This window comes from Balaenoptera borealis (genome assembly GCF_965194805.1).
Source record: "Balaenoptera borealis genome assembly, chromosome: 17".
Taxonomy (NCBI): domain Eukaryota; kingdom Metazoa; phylum Chordata; class Mammalia; order Artiodactyla; family Balaenopteridae; genus Balaenoptera; species Balaenoptera borealis.
In genome coordinates, this window is record NC_138876.1 from 20,999,422 (window position 1) to 21,024,159 (window position 24,738).

General features: G+C 36.4%; 1 protein-coding gene across 10 annotated transcripts in view; it reads right to left on the reverse strand.

The window, feature by feature from the left end:
• Positions 1–23,887, reverse strand: part of MED30 (mediator complex subunit 30) — a 64,354-nt gene extending 40,467 nt beyond the window's left edge. For 2 of the 10 annotated variants that reach the window (XM_082364445.1, XM_082364444.1), the window contains exons 1-3: positions 23,531–23,886; positions 16,249–16,407; positions 14,201–14,305 (exon numbers count right to left, since the gene is read on the reverse strand). In XM_082364445.1, the coding sequence (XP_082220571.1) occupies positions 14,201–14,305; positions 16,249–16,407; positions 23,531–23,707 (441 nt within the window). In that variant the 5' untranslated portion in view covers positions 23,708–23,886. Of the gene's footprint in view, positions 1–2,873; positions 3,594–4,395; positions 4,795–8,776; positions 8,989–9,014; positions 10,286–14,200; positions 14,306–16,248; positions 16,408–23,530 lie in introns of those variants that run through there. The other 8 variants (XM_082364450.1, XM_082364448.1, XM_082364443.1 and 5 more) reach the window with 8 other exon arrangements.
• Between the last annotated feature and the right edge of the window lie 851 nt (positions 23,888–24,738).

Below are 24,738 nucleotides of genomic sequence, written 5' to 3' on the forward strand. Positions count from 1 at the left end.
GGGAAGATCCCACATGCCGCGGAGCAACTAAGCCCGTGCGCCACAACTGCTGAGCCTGTGCTCCAGAGCCTGTGAGCCACAACTACTGAAGCCCGCGTGCCTAGAGCCCGTGCTCCGCATCAAGAGAAGCTGCCACAACTAGAGAAAGCCCGTGTGCAGCAACGAAGACCCAACGCAGCCAAAAATAAAAAGATAAATAAATAAATAAATTTATTAAAAAAATAAATAAAACAAGATGTGGCCATGTACAGCATGAAACAGGGAACAAGGAGAAATGCCATCTTCCTTTTGTCTTCACTCAACCTCTCAAATGTCTTGAAATTATTACGATCTATAAGGATGGAAGATAATGCATCAATCCCCTTTGCCTCTAAAAGTTGTTGACTGGGTGGCATTCTCTCTTCAGTTTTCTCCTGAGCGGTATAATTGTGGTTGATGACACCCACACCCCTGACACCCAAGAGTGTACAGTCAGCCAGCTATCCTTCAAAACTACATTAGTGTATAGGTGAGTTATAGGACTTTTTCCTCTTGAAGTTCTTTGCTCCAAATATTTAACTATTACTGGAAAAATCAGTCCTTCAGGATTCTTTCCATGCTTTTAAATCTGCATACAGCAGTGGCTCTTACCTTGGCCGACCGTTGGAATCACCTGGGGAGCTTTAAAACACATTGTTGCCTGGATCCCACCCCAGCCATTCTGATTGAATTGGCCTGGGGCATGGCTTCACAGGGGATTTTGACATTTTCCCAGTTGATTCTAATGTTCAGCCAAGGTTGAGAACTGCTCCTATAAAGTATTATTTTTAAGTTCTTAAAAGGCTAGAACTTTAAATATGGCACAAAACTTTTCATTTTGTATCAATACTGCTACTTTTTATACAGTTTTTCATGTTAAAATACTCATAATGACTATCACTAAACTGCATAGAAAAATATTTTTCCAGTGTTGGTGACAGATCACCTGGCAAACTTGTTTCTAAATATGCAAACCCTTAGACCCTACTTTAGAGATTCTGATTCAGTAAACTTGTGCTAAGTCCAAAATCTGTATTTTTAAAAGTGCACCCAAGTTGATTCCCGTGCTCGCTAACCTTGAAGAGGTACTGCCTCAAAAAGACATCTGAATTAAGTTAAAACAGGTTAAGGTAGTTCTAACAAGGACATGCCACTTGGTGATCTTGTAATCCTGTGTCATAGAATAAGATCTCAAAGTACAGAGAAAATACAGGTTTACATTTTCTTTGTAAGCTTTGGGAATGCAAATTACATATTGACAACAGCTAGAATTTTCAAAAAAAAATGCATGAATCATCAGTGCATTCATACATTTACTGATGTAAATGCATTAGTGTACAATTCAACCCTATGTAATAATATAAACTTAAAGATATTAACGTAAATATATTAACTCTACTTCTTTAAGTTAAAAAAAAGATATGAGAGAATTCACGACTGCTACCATGTTAAAAATATATATACATCTGGAATATCTTTCAGTTTAGGCTTAAAAAAAATCAGTCCTTGGTCCACAAATGTTTTAAAGGAATAGAAAAAATTTTAAGGCATCCAGTTATGTTGGACAAATTTGATAACAAAGTCTTTGAGCTTTAGGACAAAGCACACATTTTAGTTTAAGGCTGAAAGACTGCTCTCTCTAGCTTAAACTTCCTTGGGAATTTAAGGTAAGAAAATGAATTACTCAAACTGGAACTACATCAAAATGTCAAGTTAACACATTTTGTCTTGTAATGGTGCCAAGGGATCTAATGTCTGAATGATGAGGGCCTTCGGTTTCCAAATCATTTTAAAGATAATTTCATTACCAGGATGCTGAAGTTTTCATTTTATTTTTTTCTTAGCTCTTTCATATCTCTGCTTTAACCCATGCGAGGCTAACCAAGACCTGATAAGATCACATTGCAATTAATTGAAAAAGCTTCAAAGAAAAAAAACAAAGGCTGCAAAGAAAAATGTCAACACAGAAGTCCACAAATTGAGAAAAAAATTAAAATTAACAATTTTCTCATGATAGTCAATGATGCATTTAGTTTTCTCTAAAACTTTTCTTGGGGTTTGAGAGTTGAATAACTGATGTTATCTGAGACAGTATTAGAACCAAGGAAGAACATCAGTGGACTGTGGTTGCCATTGTTGTACGTTTTTCTTGCAAATTTTTCTGATTGGTATTTTTTTCCCTAGTATTTGTTCCCTGCTCAGTAACTTTTCCATGACTCTCACACCCAATTCCTAGCCACAAAGATGGGCTTATAACCTGGCTGATCTAATTATAGAACCCACAGTGTACACACAGTTGGTTCAAAGGTTGGTTACGTGACCCAAGCTGCGCTGATCAGGGTCCACTCCAGTTCTCAACGCAGAGTGGGAGGAGAAGGGGCCCAGCCTCTGGAGTCAGGGCGTGGAAAAGATGTAAAGGTAAGCTGGTGGGAGGCCATCTTTCCCACCATTTGGAGAAAGCCTGTCTACAGTAGGAGAGAATGGAGCAGAGAGAGAGCGGAAATTAGGGGTGGGCAAAGAGAATCCCGGGGCATTGAATCTTGGTTCTAATTCTTGAAGTCTTGGTTTCTGCAGCTTTTCTCTGCTTCTGTGAGCTCTTCTCAAGCATCCTTTCTTGGGACATGAATTAATAAATTCCCTTTTTGGCTTAAGCCATTTGGAATTGGGTTTCTAACATTTGCAACTACAATTCTAACAAAGAATATAAGATCAACTAATCCCACCTATCATTTTACAGACAAGAAAACTGAGATTTACTTGCCCAAGGCCACACATGGTGATTGAATTGCCTTTCTGGCTCTTCAGTCTCCCGGCATGCTCTCCCTCAAAAAGCTGAAACTTTGTTACTGGAGTCTATGTTTTTATAACCCCAACACATTCATAACAAGCCTCAAGTAGACTAGTGAGTGACTGTATAAACCAGCATCAGTTTTGAGGACTTCAAGAACACACAGAATTTGAGGTTCCCAGAATTTGGGGCTACTGCTCTATGAGAGTAGCTGCATCGATTAATTTCTCCACATTGAGATTCCCTATAGAACCAAGCCCCCAAAGATACAATTTCCACATTCAAGAGTTGAGTTTGTGACACCTTGAATGATCTAAGGAGTTGAGTGTGATTAAAACAAAACAAAACCAAAAAACTCCATTTGGTTAAAACATTTTTTTATAACTGCTTTACAAGTTGTCAGTACCAAAACACTAAATTCCCAGTAGTCATCAGCAATCTACCATGCAAAGAACATACAGTGAAAACCTGTAAAAAAAAAAAAAACAAAACAAAAACCCTCCATGTCCAACTGGTGATAGGCTAAATAAAATAGATACTGCAGACTTCTGGGGTAGATTGAATTATTGGTCCTAATTCTTCTTGTCATAGCTTCATATACCATTACCTTCTGCCTTATAACTGCTGTGCTTCCCACCACGGGGTCATTTCCCCATTTGACTAACACTGGGCTTGCTCAGGGGAACTTGCTCTGATGAATGTGCAGTTAGAGAGTCTAAAGATGTCCCCGTGGTTTGGCTTGTCTTGTCGTGCTTCTGCCACTTGTTAGAGGTGGGAATCTGTATAACTTAAAATGAATAGGCAGTGTTTGCACATGCTGGAAAATTCCACAGGTACCAAAGGGTATACAATGAATAGTAAGCATCTTCTGTACCCTTATCCTCAACCACCCAGGTTCCCTCCCCAGAGGAAGCTGGTACCCTTCCGAGAATCCATATACTACAAAGTCAAATAGCAGTATTTACTGAGTTCGAACCAAGGCCAGTAGGTAGGGGCTTCTGGATCAGGCTGGGAGAAATCTTTCCTGAGAAGGATCCAACTCTCTTATTTGAGGATACATTATTTATAATCTGAGAAACCAGCTCCTGTAGGCAGACCTGTAAAGGACTTATTACTGTAGACCAACTACCAGTCTACAGAAGCACTGGTCATACAGAACTATCTCACTTAAACTCTTAAAAATTCACTGTTTCTAAAACATGCTTAAGATTACTTAGGATATATCTGAAAAATCAGATAGGGGGTTGCTTCTTGGCCTAAAGCAGGTAGCAAATAAGCACATAGTTGGGATTTCAACACATTTTTCTCTCCTTTTAGGGACAGATCATTCCAATTAAGGCCAAACACTTGAAGAACCACAATAAAAACAATTTCAATTTTCATCTGCTTACAACAATAGAGAAGTTAACTGTTTTCTCATTCTAACTTCCTTGGGACTCAGACTAAATTTTAAAAATTGAGCTGAAATGGTAACTTATATGTTTAATTTGTACCACAGATGGACTGAACTTGATATTTTCATCTGCAAAAATGTTTAAACCTTTCATTTTCTCCTAAGAGGGTAATGAAATGAACAAAACAACCATTGATCAAATTTAGAAATTTATTTACAAAACTTAATTACTTTGCTTTTAAAAAACAATTATTTAATTCATGAAGATTAACCAAAAACAAACCCCATCAAAGTTTACTACCATAATCTTTCACAGAATCAAAAGCTTAAAGAAAAACCACCAATGAATGCTTTCATGTAAAACCACAGTGTAAAAAATAGAAACTTTCATTCTAGTGACTAGAATAAAAGCAGATAAATAATCTTCTTTAAAGGGAAAAAATGCTTGAGGGGAAAAAAATGGTATAACATGTGTAATGCTGGACATTTAAATATCAGTTTAGTTCCTCATTGCTAACATGGCATTTATATCCCAGATGAGATTTCGTAATTGATCCATAATTTGCTTCAGCTGTTGATTCTTCTGTTTGAGTTTCTGTACAAACAAAAGAATTTATCAAAAATGTTTCATGAAATACATACCATGAAGGTAGAAGACTAAAATGTCATAAGTTAGAACTCTCATGATCCAGACAGAAATTAAGCTAATTTCCTTAAAGGCAGAAGGTCTCAAGCCTTTTCTGGCCGCAAACATTCACTGCAAGGCATGATGAATTCTAATTCAGCCCCCAGAGGCCTACAGCTCCATCCCCCACCTCCCTTTACTCCTCCCACTGCTACCACCAAAGAAAATAAGCTCAATATTTACTTGTTATAAAACCTAAGTACATAGATTTTCCAAGAGGCAGCGTAGCATAATGGTTAAGAGCACAATCTCTAGAGCCAGACTCTCTGGGTTTATACTCAGGTCCTTCACTAACTAAACATATGACGTTGGCCAAATTACTTAAGCTCTCTGTCCCTCAGTTTCCACAACAGAAAAATGGGGAAAATCACTGAACCTACCTCATACGAGTTTTTATGAGGATCAAAAGATTTGATTCATGTCAAGTGTTAGGACTGTGCCTGGCATACAAGTAAGCGTTCAACAAATGTTACTGGTCGGCACAGAACGTGAACCGTCAATGGAGAACATAAAGTATAATAAAAATGCAATGCCTATGAGTATGGATGTATGTATATACCTGTGAAACCATTGCCATAAGATAATAGACATCCATTACCTCTAAAAAAAAAAAAAAAAAAAAAAAATGCAATGCCTGATGGAACTGGTCTTCCAAACATGCGGCAGAAGTCACTGTTTGCTCTCGGCATGAAGTGCAACCTAATGCTGAAAACTGAAGACAAGATGGTACAGCCCTGATATAATCGTCTTCCTAACTGAGATCTGCTGGATGCCCTGAGTGCCCATGGCAGGTGTCTCTGTATCTCTAGATCTGGGTTTCTACTAGACCACGGTTTGTAAACTTCTTTTTAAGCATCCTTTCTTCAAATCCTAGGTAGTAAATGTCTGTGTGGATAAGACAAGATAAACATAGAGAATTTCAAAGCGTTTACTAGTTATTATAATAATCATTACTTTTAAGTAACCTCTTGGAAACATTACATTTGGAAGTAATATATTTAGTTAGATACTTTTAAAGATACTATGTTAAAATACCTCCAGATCAAGTAGTACCTGTTCATTATAAAGAGACCTAAAAATCTTAATTTTGATTTCATTAAAGAGCAAACTAAGACTAAATAAATCGCTCATATTCTATCTAGAGTTAGAGAGGTAACAGGAGGTAAGAAGCTAAAAGGGAGGAAGAAATTCTTATCAGAAAACAGAAAAGCAATTTAAAGAGACTTCAACATTAATTAAATTTAATTCATATTTGAAAAGAGAATTAACACAACACAGTCAGATTAAAACATATGACCGTAGAGTATACAGGGTAAGCATACAGTATTCAGTACCATAAAGCTCACTTTAACATAGTTTTGGGGAAAAAGATACTATTAGTACTTCAGGTACTCAGTCTCCTTGTTCAGTTTTCACACGCCCGATCTTCTAAGTTCTGTTGTCGTAAGTATGTGGTAGCTGCCTATTAAGTCTCTGTCATCCTAGAGACCAAGAAACTTCTGCCAGCAATCAAGGGTGGCAGCAAAACAGGAATATACGAATAAAGGTGTATATTGGGAGGTCAAAAACCTTAGTTCCAGTTCTGACTTTGCCTCTAACTTGCTATTTGATCTTAGACAAATTCCTTACCCTCAGTTTTCTTTTGTAAGAAATTGGATTATATAATCTATTAGGCCCTTGCCAGTTCTGATTTCTTTATACCCATACATAAGATGAAAATCAGTTACACAGACACATGTAATGAAAACCAGTAAGCTTAGTTCAGGGAACTAATTCAAGGCTTCAAAATGATTCAGTCAGCTGCCCTTTTCCACCAAGCCATCATTCCTCTAAGCTGTGAGAGACTTCAGCTACCATGATTCCCTGCTCAATTCTCATTTTTCAGGTGGAAAGTAGAGAAGAGCAACTTAATAAGAATAAAAGGAAGAGAAAGAATATGAGTTGATTTTTAAAAAATTATTTGAATTGGTACCTTCTGACATATCTTGAATATGGTCACTTTAAAAAATTTCAGAACTTCTCTTTGGAATGGAATTCTTAGCCTGTAACACATTTTGTTCCATAAATATTTACTGAGGGTATATTATGTGCCCGGCTCTGGGTTAGGCATTGTAAGGGAAGAAAAATGAGTAAGAAATGGTCTGTTGCCTTGAAGAAACTCAGCATGAAGTAGGAAGAAGATATACTGCCCAAACGACCTAGACCATAACCTGGTTAAGGCAGATGGCAGGGGAAAAATATCAGGTGCTGTGGAACCCCAACTGGTAGGGTCAGCAAACAAGGAAAATATTTTTGTTTGGGGTCTAGAAAAGTTGGTGGTGAGCAAAAAGTGGAAGGAAGGATAAATTTGGTCTTGTTAGTAGACAATGGGGATCCATTAAAATTCTTGAAGAAGAAGAAGTATGATTTAAACTGCAGTGAAAAAGGTTAACTGGGCAAATGTGTGTGATGGGTTCTCCTAAATAACTTCAATAGTGACAAATCTGTATCCATGGAAAAGGAGAAAGAGGAGGTATTGTAAGTTTTTGAAACAGCTGAAGACCATTCAAAGGCCAAGTCTGGTGAAAGAAGCTTAGTGATCACATTTCAGTATAAATTAAGGAGTAACTAGAAGTAATGAAATTATATTCTTGAGTGGTTAAAAACAGACTTTCAAATCAATATCAAAACAGAGGTTACAGATGGCTCCCACAATGGTTACATCACTGGAATAAATGCTACTTTCAAGAATACTCATTTGGAAATATAAATTCTGATGTACTCATTTAAAAAATTTAGCGTCATTAACTCTTAAGTAAGAGAACTAAAAAATGTGGGATATTTTCAAGGTAATATTCAACTCTAGGGAATAGTAAAACTTTTTTAAAGTATGATATGTCATAAGGCATTTGGACAGTTTGTCTCAAAGAGGCCACAAAGTTTTACATTAAAAGAATTAGCATACAAGTAAAATACCTAGAGCCAAAACACATCATGAAAATATCAACAGCAAAGCTGACAGTTATGCTTATTAGTGGTTAAACTGTAAATAAATTTTCATGACATGATACAGGATTTAATATATACAGTCTTGCCACTGATTGATTTTAACAGAGGTTGACAGCTGCTGTTATCAAAATCCATCATCTGTGCCTAATTTGTTACGTTAACAGGTGAATGTGTAAGTAGAGTAGATACTTAAAAAAATATGTTTATGCTAAGTCATACCATGTAATTTACTATTCATACAAAGGCTGTGACAATTGGTAAGAAATGCTTTAACTTCTAACTGCTTGAACTCAATTATATGTCAACTCTGTAAAAACTACCCACATATCTCTTTCAGTTTCATTTTACCATTAACAGAATACTTTAAAGCAAAATAGAACTCATTCTGATATCCTTAAAATATAGTCTCAAACAAGTGTTCATCCTTTACTTGGGTATTAAGGCTTATGGATTCAAGGACATATGAAAAGAAAATGAAGTATTTTAAAAAGCTAAAAATTTGACTATTAAAATTAGGCCATTCTGCATCTGATGATTTATATCAAATACTGATTACAAATTTCATGCCCCGAAGTTTCATGCCACTATGGTAGACATTAGTGATATATATGTTGTTAGAAACCAGACTGACCATCAATATGTTCTGTACAATTTCAAGTACACAGTGATATTCAGCTGACCCTTAAACAATGTGGGGGACTGGTTCCAGGACCTGCCGTGGTACCAAAATCTGAGGATGCTCAAGTCCCCCAGTCTGCCCTCTGTATCCATGGTTCTGCTTCCGCAGATTCAGTCAACTGCATATTGTGTAGTACTGGAGTATTTTATTGAAAAAAATCCGCATATGAGTGGATCTGCACAGTTCAAACCTGTGTTGTTCAGGGGTCAACTGTAGTTGAAAAATTAACTCAATTAATTTAAACTACTTTTAATAGCATCTTTGTGATTATGTAATTAGGCCAACATTTTACCATCTGAAGGTAGCTATTTAAAATAAACATATTTTTCACAGAAACATTCAGGTATGTGTGCCACTAAGGCAGAAAAATATATATCAATTGATCATGAGTTTACTCAGTGTTTTAAAATTTTTCAATTATATTTTAATCTTATATTCTAGAAGGGAGGTACAAAGTTGGAAGAAGTGGGAGAAAAGAAAAAATAAAATACATTAGTACCACTAATTATACATAAGATAACTTGGTTAACAGTCAGAATATGTATTATAGTCAATTCACATTTATAATATTTTATTTAAGGAATGAGTCAAAAACCTCTTTGGGTCAAAAAATCCACTTTGGTTTTCAGCTGTTAACTTTATTCTCTTCTGCCTTTTTTAGGGGAATTTCAATTTGAGTTAACCAAATCTTAGTCCTCTTCCTCTTTTTTTTTTTTTGGTTTCTGTTTACTGCTTAATTCTTGAGTACTGTCTCAAATTATAGTAACAATTCCCAGGAAGTAAGAGCCATGAGGCCAATCAAATGAATACTTCCTCTGCCATTCAAGAGAAGATATTTTCTCTCTAAATTCTCTTAAAAAAAAATTCCCATGGAAATATAGGGCTAAGCTTTAAATCTGTTTAATTTAAAACATGTAATGGATTCTTTCCTCTTTGTAATAATCTTCAGTTCAATACCATGTTAACTAAAACAAGTTTTATCCCAAAGTTAGAAGTATGTACAACAGCAAATTCAACAGATTCAAATGGTTTATTCAAAATCAAAACGAGTTCTCAAATGCCTGAAGTATAAATGGGAACACAGAATTTAAAATATGGGCTTTTATTCCATAAATAGATGAACGTTCAGAAATACTTTGTGCATTGAAATAAGCCTGTTGCAGAGAAACACTGCGGACTAAACACATGTGTTTATCTTTTCTTTTTTCTCAAACCCTAATAAAATGGCAGGAGAGGAATGTAAAAGCTATAAATCCATGTGGAGAAAAATGATCAGAAAGGAGACAACAGTAGATGTCAGGTGGCACATTTTAAGAATGAAAAGTAGAAGGGGAGCAATAAATGACATGGGAGGAAACTACTGTACAGCCCAGATGGATGCAGGAAGGATGCCAATGAGAACGGGCTGATCCTCCACGGAGAACTGGAGACAGGTGCCGTCGCAAAGTCAGCACGTGAGGCCCAGGGGACAGAAACGGGAGGGAAACAGCTACAGGGACTAGCAGGGACTAGCGAGAGCCCCAGGTGCTCACTCCCACTCCTCACCAGCAGGGGACTGAGTACCCTCTCCCGTGTCCTGTCCCACGTTTCAGGGAACGAGAGGTTTGTTTCCTATGAAATTGAACCAGAACAGCTGGGGATTCAGTGCCACCAGCACAGCAGACGGCAAGAAGACATGAGACTATACTCTACGTAGGGCACTGGAAGATTCTTCTCTGAAGAAACGGAATAGCCCTAAAGAAAAAAAGCCTCAGTAAATGATAGTTGGGGGTCCCCCCAAAGAGAAGAGCCAACTTGCTTCCAAATCTCGCTATGATGAAGCCAACTCACAAAGCCTGTGATAGGCTTTCTAGTGCTTCCCTCCCAAATATAAATGGCTCATGTTTAAGCATCAGATGCTCAGCAGATCTTTTAGAGCCTCCATCTGCAAAGTCAACAAAGCATAACGGGTTGGCAATCTATGGCACGTGACCTGTTTTTGTAAGGCCCATGAGCTAAGGATCGTTTTTACATCAGAACAAGGACCATGGGCTTCCCTGGTGGTGCAGTGGTTAAGAATCCGCCTGCCAACGCAGGGGACACGGGTTCGAGCCCTGGTCCGGGAAGATCCCATGTGCCACAGAGCAACTAAGCCTGTGCACCACAACTACTGAGCCTGCGCTCTAGAGTCCATGAGCCACAACTACTGAGCCCACGCGCCTAGAGCCCGTGCTCCGCAACAAGAGAAGCCACCGCAATGAGAAGCCCGTGCACCGCAAGGAAGAGTAGCCCCCGCTCGTAATGAAGACCCAACGCAGCCAAAAATAAATAAATGAAATAATTAAAAAAAAAAAAAAAAGAACAAGGACCACATGTCTCACAAAGCCTAAAATAATATTTACTATCTGGTCCTTTAAAGTTTGCCAAACCCTGTATGAGAAGATGATGGAAGAATACCTTCCAATTTCTGAGGGAACTTAATTTACAACATAGAATTTTATATCTAGCCAAACGATCAACTGGACAGATACGTGAAGGCTAAAAACTTAAGTCCCTGCATTCCTCCTAAAGAAGCCACTGACATCTGGACCTTACTGAGGGAGAAATAAACCAAGAAAGAGAAAGATGGGAGATTGAGGAAATAGTGAAACCAACAGAAGAGGTGAAGGAAAGCCCCAGGGCAATGGATGAAGAGCAGGCCTAGGGAGCATTCAACCCAGACCTGACGAGATGGGAGGACTCTGGTGTGTGTGTGGGGGGGTGGGGAATAAACCTGTAAGTCGTCTGATAATTTGATTCTGGAAAGTTGGAAAACAGTACTGAGGTGCGGCCACAGATGTATAAAGAACTAACTAAAATTTTTCAAAATTACAGAATTATTAACTTTAGGAAAACAAAATAATTATTCAAGGAAATGTAATTCTAGTTTACTATGTGGCTTAGCAATAAGCAGTATTTATGTGCCATAATAATATGAACACAGAATATTTACTGAACCCCAATTATGACAACGGCATTGAAAGGACTGGGGGAAGGAAAGTATGTAGGTGGGTCCAGGACAGAGAGAGACTGTACAGAGAGCTACATCCTCATGTGGAGAAAGAAATGCTTTTATACATCATAGTCTTGGTATCAATTACATCCTTTACTTAAAATTCACAAAATTCTACGTCAGTAGCTAGTAAGAGTTTTTTGATTACACACTGTCAAAGTATTACTATACTCTGATTATATGATAGGTCTTTAAAAAAAATCAAGAATAGCTTATGACTAAATCATCATATTAGGAAAAAAAAGAGGAACTTAGAGAAATGGAAAGTGAAATGAAACTTACCTTTAGAAAAATTACATCTTTCTGAAGTTACACAAGTTTCCCCCCACCCTCCCCCTGATCCCCCCACAAATATCATGATATCTTCTATGGTAGAGAACAAACTATATGTATGTCACATGTGGTACTCTGAAATCAAAGTTACCATCACAATTGTGTTTTATTTATATATACATTTCATTGTATTTTATAAATAATATCCTTACTACAGAGAAAAATAATAGAACACATCCATTGTGAATTAATACATAGATTATCAACAGAAACATGTAACGCTTAATAAATGAATGTCTCATATCTCTGTACTACCAAACACCACTTATTCTTCAAGATCTAAATTAAAAGTTCCCAATCCCCTCCTAATCCCCTCCTAATTTCCTACTGTAAATTGTTTATACTTATTACTGTCAAATTTGCTGGAACTATTCTTCTTAATTTATATTTCACCTCTTAAAAATTGTTTTAAATGTTATTTTAGAAAAAGCTATCCTTTTTTCCTGAGTTTTGATATAATTTTTCTTTTAATTTTCCAATATTTTGTTTTGCAAGTCTTATTTTCAACTCTGAAATTCATTTTGACACATGGTGTAATATAAAAGCTAGCTTAATTTTCCCTAGAAGTGTCTCTTTTTAAAGACTAATTTTCCACACAATCCCTCTTATGTCATATTAAATTCTCATATACAATAGGAAGACTTTTTCTGGCTATTATTTTACTAATCTATTTTTGTGCTGGTATTTCACACTTAATTATTGTTTTTACAGTATGCTTCATATCACATTTTAGTTTTTGAAGCAAAGAGTTCTTTATTTTATTACTCTTGTAGGAATTGTTTTATATATGTATTTTAGTATGCTCTCAAGAAAAAAATTCCCATTTGGATTTTATTTGGATTTGTTTTTTGATTGGTATTGCACTAAAATCTTACTATTTTTGTGCAGTTTCAAGAGAATTCATATTTGGATTTGGACTGTTACTGTATTAAAACTATGAAATAATCACGACTGGCATTTTTAGAATAGTTATTGCCCATATAAGAACTTAATGTGTTCTTTCAACTATTCAAAACTTCTTTTATGTATCTTAATAAGTTTAGTTACATATATCATGGAAATAATTCCTAACTAAATATTAGTTTTTGCAATTGTGAATAGTATCTTATATTCTAATTTCTTTATGGCATTATAGAAAAATGGTATCAATCTTGTATTAAGCTCTTTTTTCAAACACTTATTGACTCATTAATCAATGAGCTGCTTTGCGCTTGAGTTAAAATGTTATGTACAAGCTTAAGGAACTTAACAGATTTGTACATAATATTATAACCCCTGTTTCCTAAAGTTTATTTCTGTTTCACTGGCTATAACTTCTAAAATAGTATTAAACACAGTGGTGTAAGGCACCCTATTTTATGCCTATATTTCATCTCTATGAAAAATGTTGGCTATTTATCTGAAATAAGTTTTTTTTTAAAAAAGACTATCTTGTTAATAGTTTTAAGCATTCATTGAATCAGCAGCATTTGAAGTCTATCAAATGTCTTTTAGATCTGAGAAAAATAAATTTTTTTTTCAATTTAATCTACTGATATTACATATTATATATGTAAACTGAGTCATCCTCCTCTACCTCAGAAAACCCTCTGTGGCTGTGGTGGATTAATTAATACCCTGATGAATTCTATTAACTAGCATTAAGAATTTCAGGAGTGGGGCAGGAGGTGGGAGCGTGTATTTGGAAGTGAAGGAGCGAGATTGGTAGTTTTATTTACTGTGCTATTTGTTAGGTTTTGGTAAGCCATGTTTCCACCACAGAATGAACTGACAACATTCCTTTTTCCCTATGTTTCTAGAGAACTATCTGAACATTATCTTCTGAACTTCTAAAAGTACTCAGCAATAAATTCAAGTTAGGAACTTTTGGGGGGTGGAGGGTGGTGGGATGGGGTAGTGCTTTGATAACTCAATTTCTTATTCAGCTGTTGAGACATTCACCTCTCCTACTTGTAAATTTTTATCATTTGCTGCTCCAAATATGCTCTAAGCTAGAGAGCTACAGTTCTGCCTAGAAAAGAAAAAAGTAAATGGGTTGTGACTGAGTGCCTATGAGGCTTTTCTAAGAGCTTTATTGCCTGAATTCTGTGATCTCTCTTCTGACTATTCAGATGGCATTTCTGCTTACCTTTTAGTTCTGGGTTGTACTCTAAGTAGGTTAAATTTGTCACAGAAAACAACTTCAGGTAATTCTATAATTCAAATTATGTTTTTGAGTTACACAGACTCCCTTGTAATTTGTATCAGTAATTCGGAAATATAAAACATACAGACTAGCAACTCACTTTATTGACTTCAGCAATTTCTCGCCTCTCTTCACTAGCAAAACGAGGTGGGCCGGCCCGGTCATCATTCTTTGAGCCATCTTCTTCCACGTATGGAATAAGTTGCTGGGAGTGACAGACAAAAGTTAAAAAAGTCAAACATATGATGCACAATTTCCAATTATACTGGTATAGATAATGCATCCGATTAAGATCAATTTTTATACTTTTCTCTTAATAGTACAAAAATACATTTTAATTCAAATGACGGCCTAAAATAAAAGCCTTAGAAGTCTGTCATTTCAGTGCACTCTAACATTAGCTTTTCAGGTTTCTTTTGCAAAATAGTCCTTTTAGCAAAATTAGTCGTCACATATAATTAAGTAATATCCTAATTAAGTAATATCCTACTCAGTCAATCAGCAAGTATTTAATTGGCAGATAGTGGGTGAGGAGACACTGCAAAAATAATGACAAATAAGATACAAGTCCTACCCTTAAGAAATTTATAGTTCATTGAGATGGAACAGGCTTTCCTTCATCTATACTAAAAAGAAAGGAACTTCATGGTTGTGTATTATATAAATGTGATTTACTTGCTATCTAGTATCTGTGCAGATTTCTAGATGTCTTTTAGTTAGGAGAAAGTTTTTTTTGTAAGAGAAGAAAATTTATATAGCAGTGAAACTTCTAGCAGGATTATAATTAAATACGTATGATTTGTGATGAAGTTTATTTGATGAAGCCTCTTGTGACAGAGACTTCAGGAATTATCTAGTCCTTCCATCTTTTATTACCAATGCAGGAACAGGACAGAGGTAAATAACTGGTACAATCAGGAGTCAATCTGGCCAAACTTCTATGAATTCTTGGGACAAATATAAACTTGCCCACATTCACAGCTACTTTCTTCCTTTCCTCTCTCCTAACGCAAGCAGAGTGGTCCTTCCTCCTGAAGACACTTAGTCTCCATTCCTGTGCCCTGATTCCTCTGCCCTCCTGTCTTCATTATTTATTTCCCCCAACCTCACCCTACCATTCTCTTCCTTTTTTATCTAAACATGTTCTCCCATTTGGAGGAAAAAATCCCAAACCCTCAACTCTATCCCTCCTTCCATCTACTGCTTTCTTCCCTTGCTTTTAATAATCTAAGCTTCTTGAAAGATGGATATCCACTTTCTGGCTTCAGTTCCTTATTTCCTGTTTAATCTTCAGCTCACTGTGATATGACTTCTTGTTGCTACCTTTCACAGACGCTCTGCTCAAATATACCAACAATTAATCTGGTGGACAGTTTTCATTCTTTATTTTCCTTGACTTCTCTGCAGCATCTGTCAATATCAACCACATTTCCCATCTTCCACATCTCTGACCACTTCTTTTCAGGCTGTATTGCAGTTTACTCTTTCACTGTTCACTCTTTACATGCTGATCACTCAAACAAGAAAGCACTGATCACAGGAAACTGTTCCTTATATGTAATGAGAGAACATCCAAACCTTCCCAGCTACCTTTGGTGGCAGAGATATAACTTGTCAACAGGAAAAGGGCACCTATAAAAATATCATATACCTAATTAACTAAAATATATCTATGATCTGAGATTAAATTAAAAAAAATATTTAAAAACTAGAGTGATTCCACTAAGATAATTTAATAATGATGAAAATAGTTATAACCTTTTATCTGTAAAGAACTTACATGAAAACCACTTTAAAAGGATTTTACAATACTATTAATATGCCTACTAAAACATCATGCACTGATTTAATTAAAATGAGACACTGGAAGCAATAATAAAAATTGCCACAGACAACCCTCTCCTCCCAACAACAAAAATTTACTATCAGCCTGGATGTTAAAGTCTACTAGAAATTATTAACATGAAAAGACAGTAATAATTCTATGCATATATATATATATATCACAATTTCATCTTCTCTAGTCAAAAGCAAAACCAGTGTGTTTCATAATCTGGAAATATGGTGAAAATAGAAGAGAGAAAGGAAAAAATTACAAATGTCCTGAGACTATCTTAGACTCATCCTCCCTCTACCACTAAAACTTGCCTCTACTGGAATGGGATCCATCCCGCCGCAGTTTTCATTGCATTTATCATAGACCAATCTCAGCTTCCTGAAGAGAATAGAGAGTTGGCGAAGATGATCCTGTAGCTTTGCTAAGCGGTCTTGATATGTTCCAGTATGGTAAGTGACACCGTTTGGCAGCTTCTCAACAAAAAAACAAAAATATAAGGTAATGAAAATCGAGATTTTCTTTCAGTAAAGCTAGCAAAACGAAACAATCTTTAAGCAATGCATAAAAGCAAGCTGTTCCTCACAGTTAATCAAGTGCAATTTTAAGAATTTAAGAGTAATACATGTTCATTTATTAATTAGCTCCTTGGCAGCTCTAGAAAAGACTTTGTGATAAGCCTCTCTGATCAGTTGAAATGCTTTCCACCTCTAACTTTTGATTATATCACAGCTTTGTATTATAACTTTAAAAAGAATACACAATTTTAATATCACTTACTATTATATAAAGGCAGCAAGCTTCTGAACTCAACCAGGAAGTTAAAAACAAAATACAATTTAAAGGAAAAGAAGAAGAAAAGAAAAAAATTAAGATCAGGACTTTTCAGCAGAAGAAGAAGAGTATGCTGCCACTGTTGTAAAAATAATCTCAAAATACCTTAAATATAAGATAATTAATATACTCAAGGCATGCATTAAAACATAAAGCTGTCACCAGAAGTTTTACTTTAAAAGGAAATCAATAGCAGGAGATAGGTGCAAATCAATCTGTACTTGAACATCATTAATAAATTATTACAAGTAACTGCTATGATCATAACTCTGTGTTGGATGCTTATATATTTTTAATTCAGGAATTTTATCAAAAGAAGCCAAAAATATATACTGAAATGACAAAAATCACAGATAAATGGAAAAACTACTACTTATTTAGAACTAAATGCACCTTTTGTGCAGTGCTGAAACTCACAAACAAAATCTTCCTTTCTCTGTACATCTTTACATTATTTTATTCCCACAATTTGAGCTGTGAAATCATCCTGAAATTAGAATTAACAAAATTTGTACCATGTTTTCTAGTATACGAGGTAATTTCATTATAAGCACTCATACATACACTTACCCTGGGGAATAAAGTGACTTAAAACCAAGACCCAAACTACTAATAGCTAGAAAATCAGTCCAGTCTTTCTAAACCTCAGTTCATCCTTTTTTTCTTTTCTAAACAGATGAGGTAGGAATGCAAAAAAAAAAAAAAAAAAAAAAAAAAAGCCTGATAGAGTGTTCAGAGAAGAAAGAAAACAAGACACACTATCATTACAAGTAGGTAAAACCATAAACACTAAAAAAAGAAAAAAAAGAGTGTAAAGGCCTATACGTAGTTGTTAAAAGGTGTAATAGTTGATAAAAGATGTAATAGGAAGACAGGCTTAATTCATTTTCTTTTCTCTCATTTCCAAATTTCCTGTAATGTTATGTTTATAAGTTAAGGAGATGGATCTTCTGAAATTCTTTGAAATGAGTTTTATTAGGATTTTTGGAAATTCTCAAGAATTAAAACATCCTGAGGATTATATCTCAAAGAAATGTGATAAAAGTACTAAGGACTGAATTAGTGAAAACAGTTTAAAGGAGAAAAGCATTAAGAGTTCACCCCACAATACAACGTAGGATTTCTCATGACCTTTCAATTTATGAACTTTCACAAACATTAACAAATAAGAGAAAAGTTTCAAAGGGTCACTGCTTTCTTGTTTGGGTGGTAATAAGTATAATGATTACATCTTGCATACAGAAGCAGGCTCTACCTTTATTATGGGACTGACTACGTTGAGTACTTTGCCCATATTTTGTACTTAATAAAGACTAGAAGCAACTGGCATTTATATCCCTGTATTTGGAATAGTGCACACACACACAAAGTTTTAAAGTACAGTCTGGATTATTTTACTTTCATGAATTATTTTTTCCATAAATCGACACTTAAAATTCGCTAAGAATTCTGTGTTATGCAAAAGAACTCTTGATAAATCCTTTCATAAAGGAAAACAAAATCCTTCGAAATACAAAGAACCACCCTCCTCAAATTCACCCTCTTAGCAAGTCTGGGTATTAGTTTTCACATAGAGCATCAGCTTCTCAAAGAAGGAAGCAATTAATTCTTCAAAAAATTTACTGTACACTTTTCATGTGTCAGACACTGTTCTAGAATCTGAGGTAGAGCAGTGAACATGAGAGACACAAGTTTCCTATACCATAGAGTATAAGTTATAATAGTGCCTAGGAGCTCTTGGGATATACTATATAATGTAGATGTTTAGCTAACAAGCTCATCAATAACCATCTCACTAATGAATACTGAATATCTGTAAATAAATATGTGATCATACCGCTAGACACTAAAAAGGCATTCAACTAAATTCAACATCCATTCTTAAAACAAATACAAAACTCTTAATAAAAATTCCCCAACACGATAAAATACATTTATCTCAGTTAAAAAGTCAGCACCGGGCTTCCCTGGTGGCGCAGTGGTTGAGAATCCACCTGCCAATGCAGGGGACACGGGTTCGAGCCCTGGTCTGGGAAGATCCCACATGCCGCGGAGCAACTAGGCCCGTGAGCCACAATTACTGAGCCTGCGCGTCTGGAGCCTGTGCTCCGCAACAAGAGAGGCCGCGATAGTGAGAGGCCCGCGCACCGCGATGAAGAGTGGCCCCCGCTTGCCACAGCTAGAGAGAGCCCTCGCACAGAAACGAAGACCCAACACAGCCATAAATAAAAAAAATTAAAAAAAAAAGAATAGAAGCAACCTAAACTTCAATTTGAAAAAAAAAGAAAAAGCACCATGATTAATGTGGAAATATTACAAGCATCTGCACTAAAGTCAGGAACAGAACAGGATGTCTACTAAGACCACTAATACTACCAGTGAACACTGTTCTGGAGGTACTGGCCAATGCAGTCAGAGAAGAAAAAAATGTTGAAATATTAAAAAGCTGTGGTATAATCGTCACTATTTACAAATGATATAAAGTGCTGCTATCAATAAAGGAAGTCAAGAGAGAGATGGGTACAAACTTAATACACAGAAAACCATAGCTCTGCTTTCATATATAAAAACAAAAGAAAATGAGAAAGGAAAAAGACCCCATTTACAACAGCAACAATAAGGATAAAATATCCAGATAAAATATTTGACCTAAAAAATGTCAAGATAAATATGAAAACTTAAAATACTTCATAGAGACACAAAAAAGGATATTTTGTGTTCTTGGTTAATAAGACTCAACATCATACCAATATAAAGTCTCTCTAGGTTAAATCAACCGAATAAAAGCACTAACAGGATTTTCTCAGAACTATTAAGGTGATTCTAAAGTACATGTGGAAAGATAAGCAAGAATAGCCAGGGCAATTTTGAAAAATAAGTGTAAATACTTTATAGAGCCTCAATAAATATAAGAAAGTTTGCCATTACTACATAAAAGAAGGCAGCTAAGTGGAATAGAGCATCCATAAATTGATTCGTTTATATGAAGTAGCATCTGAAATCAATGGGGGAGGAAAACAAATTATTCAATCAACCTTTCGGAAAAAGTAAAGTTGGGGCCATGCCTTACACTTCATACTAGGATAAATTCCATACGGATCAAAGTTGAGGTATAAAAATTGAAACAAAACTGAATTTTTCCTGATTTTGGAGTGGGGAAGGACTTCCTAACTTAGACATTGAACCTAAAAAGACTGATAAATTCAGCTACCTTAAAAAAAATATATGTATGGCAAAAGGTAAACAACAGACTGGGGGAAAAAATACTTGCAAGTTATACCATACAGAGCAGGTTTTTCTAATATGTAACTAGCCAAATCTTAAAAGTTGGGGGAGAGGGTAAAAAAGACCCAAAAAAAAAAAAAAAGATAGAAAAATCGGCAAATAATATGAACAGGCAGTTAACGGAAAAGGAAACAGAAATGATTCATAAAAATATGAAGAGATGCTGGGACTCATTAAGACTAGGAGAAATGTAAAGTAGATTTTCACCTATCAAATGATCAAAGGTCCAGAAATATAATTTGCTGTGTTAGTCACAGCCTGATTGTTGGTCAGGAAATGGTAGCATAAGCTGGTACAACTTCCATGGAGCGCAATTCATCATAATTTATCTAATTACAGAAGCACAAAGCCACGTCTAAGAATTATCCTGCAGGTATACTTGAGCATTTATGTAGGAAGGTATTCACTACAGTATAGCAGAGATTAAAAGCAATCTAAATGCCCTTCACTAGAGGACTGGCTAAATAAAGCACCGTATGTCCATGCAGTGGATTACTATATTATACACCTTAAAAGGAAAAGGAAGTATTTTCTGTATAGATATGAATAAACTCCAAAAGGTACCAAATGAAAAAAGCAAGGTGCAAAATGTGTATAATATACTAGTATTATCTGTGCAAAAAGGGAGGAAATGAAATAATATACATATACATTTGCTTAAATATGCACAGACTATCTGGAAGGATATACTAGGATAGTAATAAAAATCAATAATAATCATCACCTGTGGAGAGACGTTAGCTAGCAGATAGTGATGGGAGGGGGAATGTTCACTGTAATGTCCTTTTTTATTTCTGAATTCTGAATGTATTATATATTCAAAACAATTTTTTTTTAAGATTTAAAGCATAACAAATAGAATCAAAGCAATACGTTCTTATGCAGGGAATCTTAATCTGGGATCTAGCGATCTTTGGGGAGACATCTGTTAACCCCCTGAAATTTTATTCAAAATGTTTACATGTGCATTTTTCTCAGAAGAGAGTCCATAGTTATCATTAGATTTTCAAGAGGCTAAAGGACAACTAATAACCATTTCTCTAAAACAAATGCTCAGAAATAACCTCAGCAGTTGATATTTATGGCACTTCATCCTTCTAGATTAATAATATAGAAGATAATTTTAAAAATTTGAATACTTAAAGAAATGCATTAATAAATAGCTTATATGTAGTCTTGTTTGTACCACTTCTCTCAGCTTTTTATAAATGAAGGAGCACATTGTTGCTTCATTTCCAGCCAATTATGATATGGCCCACAGGGTCTTAGAGGAGTTAAATCACAGAATTCACAATATAAGAAGCACAAAGAAATAACTATTGTAGTCCCTTACAAATTGGTTTTGAATATATGTCCACATGTAATCTAGTTGTTAATAATACTTTTTTGAAAGAGTTCAGTTCTTTCATTGTTGGTTATGGATGTGTATTATATCTCTGTTAATAGTACAAATTGTTTGACAGCAAGTTAGTATCATAAAGAGGTTAGTAGGACGAGCTACCAGTCATGTGTGATGTTGGGTAAAATCTTCTCATTTTAAGCCTCAGTTTCCTTAATTGTAAAATCGGGATAAAAATACTTCTTAGAACTGTTCTTATAACAGTATACCTGACCAAGGAAAGTATTTGATAAATGTAAGCTATTAGCTCTACTAGTCCAATACAGCAGGTTGAAAATAAAGAAATATTTGCTAAATTCTGAGATCATTTAACCCATACTTTAATCATCTTATATATTAATCTATTAATTTTTAAAACAATAGCCAAAGATTTCATATCTTCTCTTGGATTCCCTTTGTATTTTATTTCACACTGGCTTTACTGACATGGTCTTAAAAGATTTCCATACAACTGTATTACTTCTAGAATCAAGAGAAAAAAAAAACTCAACCATTAAAAAAAAAAAAGGCAATAAAACATTCTTTAGTGCACCAATTGAAATAAGAGTTCTAAAGTTCTAAGAGTCTGAGGGCCTGGTTTCAAATTTACCCTACACTGACTAGATTTGGACAAGTCACTTCACCTCTCAGAATCATAGAATCCTCATCCATAAAACAAGAATGATACCCACATCACATAGTAGTAAAGATAAGCATTAAAAATGGGTTAGCAAAATGGTGCTGGAATAATTGGATATCCAAATGCAAAAAAAAAAACCACTCAGATCCATATCTATCATCATATAAAAAAATTAACTCCATGCGGATCATAGCCCTCAATGTAAAACCTAGAACTATAAAACTTCCAGAAGAAAACATAGGAAATCTTTGCCACCTTGGGTTAGACAAAGATTTCTTAGATATGGCACCAAAAGCAAAATCTGTAAAAGAACAAATAAATTGGATTCCATCAAAATTTAAAATACCTGTTCTTCAAAAGGCAACGTGAAGAGAATGAAAAGACAAGCCACAGACTGCGAGACAAAACAAAAAGACATACAATGCAGAAAAAAAAGAAAAGACATACAATAACAAGTGCTGGCAAGAATGAGGAGTAACTAGAAGGCTCAAGCACTGCTGATGAAAATGTGAAATGGTGAGGCCACTTTGGAAAAGTTTCTTAAAATGTTAAACAGACATTTCCCTTATAACCCAGCAATTCCACTCCCAGGCATCTATCTACTCAAGAGAAATGAAACACATGTTCACACAAACATTTGTAGCTGAACACTCATAGCAGTATTATTTATAATAGCTCCAAAGTGGATACAACACAAATGTCCATCAACAGATGAACAGATACGCTAATTGTGTTATATTCATACGGTAGAACACTGTTCAGCAATGAAGAGGAAGGAACTACTGATATATGCTGAGTGAAAGGAGCCACACCACCCGCCCGCACCAAAAATCATAGTGTATGTTATATGAAACTCTATAAAATGCAAACTAATTTACGGTGCCAGAAAGCAAAGCAGAGATTGGCTGTGGATGGAAGGCCAGAAGTAAAGATTTAAAAGGGGCACGAGGAAACTTTGTGGGGTGATGGATGGTTTCACAAGTACACATGTGTCAAAACTTTAAATGCATTGTACTGTACGTCAATTATACCAAAATAAAGCAGTTTAACAAAATGCTTAGCAGAATCTGAATTCAACACCTTGGACCCTCAAAAAGTATTCTGTGGGAAAATATGAGATTAAAATAATCCCAAGAGCATGGCGGAGTGAGACTCACCTCTACCTTGAAAGATAAAAGAGTTCGCCTAGAAACCTGAGAACCCGGTCGAATCTAGAAAATGTGGCTTCAATCTTCCAGAAATCCGCCATGGAAAACATCACCTCCACATCTTGGGGACAGACACATTACTGGGGAACGCTTCTGAATGTAAATGGGGGCGACCACATACTCGAGGTTTGGCCAGGGCAGCCGCGTCGACGCCCAGGGGCCCCACGTAACAAACCAGCAGCCCCTTCCCTCGCAGAAACATCCCGCTTTCTCCACGCACGGCCATGAGCGGAGCCCTCCTTCCTTCCCACCTGCATGTTCCTCAGGAGCTGGAAGATCTCCATGGTGCGGTACACGATGTCCTGGACCGTCTCCTGCCCGATCCGGCAGAGCGATGCGGTGTTGACCTCCCGGGCCGCCTGCTGGGCCTGGGGCCCGGCGAAGGGCCCGGGCGCCATCCCCGACGCCGCCAACGGAGGGGTGGACATGGCGTGGCAGCGGCGTCAGGTCAGCAGGGCTGCAGAGTAGGCGTCAGGGCGTCCGCCCGACGCTCGGCGGTCGCTGGCCTCGGCGCGAGCAGAAGCTTCCAAGACTCGGGCGGTCTGATTTAAACACAGCTGCCGCGACTTCCGCCACCGTGACGTAACACGTCGTCAAACGTCACGGGGACTGCGCACTCGGCGGGGTCCCTGGGAACCTGTGTCAGCGCAAAGTCGGCCGGGATTGGGCTGGACGCGCGGGCGGGGCGGGACGGACGGGTTGAGTAGCCAATCACCGGCTGTACTCTAGCCAGAGGGGGCGGAGCGCGTGGAGGAAGGCCGGTGGGTTTTCCCACCAATTCGTTTCCCAGTCTCAGCCAGTGGTTAGAATTCTTGATAGTACGCTTACTTCGTCTTAATTTCCTTGCTGATCATTTTTTTTTTTTATAACAAGCGTACGAAGTTTGTAGTAGTATTGTCCTTTCACAACTAGAAGGCAGGCCCAGAGGGGCTAGTTTGACATGTTTAATCGCATACAGCTTGCAACTGATAACCTGCGATTTGAGTTTTTGATCTTCATGCTTCAGTGTGACCTGACACCAACTCCCCATTTGTTGTTGGTCCCTGCTGAAAAGTTGGTTTATTCGGGAAGCTCTCCTGATCACCGGAAGTATAAAATTAACACTTCTGTCTCACATACACTATCCCCCCACCCCCTTCCCCTTTCTGACTTCGGCACTATGTTGTATACAATTTTCAGTTTGTTTACATTCTGACTTCTCCTCGCCTTATTCACACACACTAGAATGCAAACTTTGTAAAAACAGAAACTATGTTTTATTTGCTTACTCTATTCTCAATGCTTAGTGATTGGCACATAGAAGGTGCTCGATAAATACATGTTATGACATTATAAATGTAAGAAAAATTAGAATAAAGCCATTCTCTCTCCTACCTCTTCCTGTCCATTTCCAAAGGAGGGGGAAAGTCCAGAATGTGAAAACTGGTGATAGGCACTAAATTACTGTGTTTTAAATAGT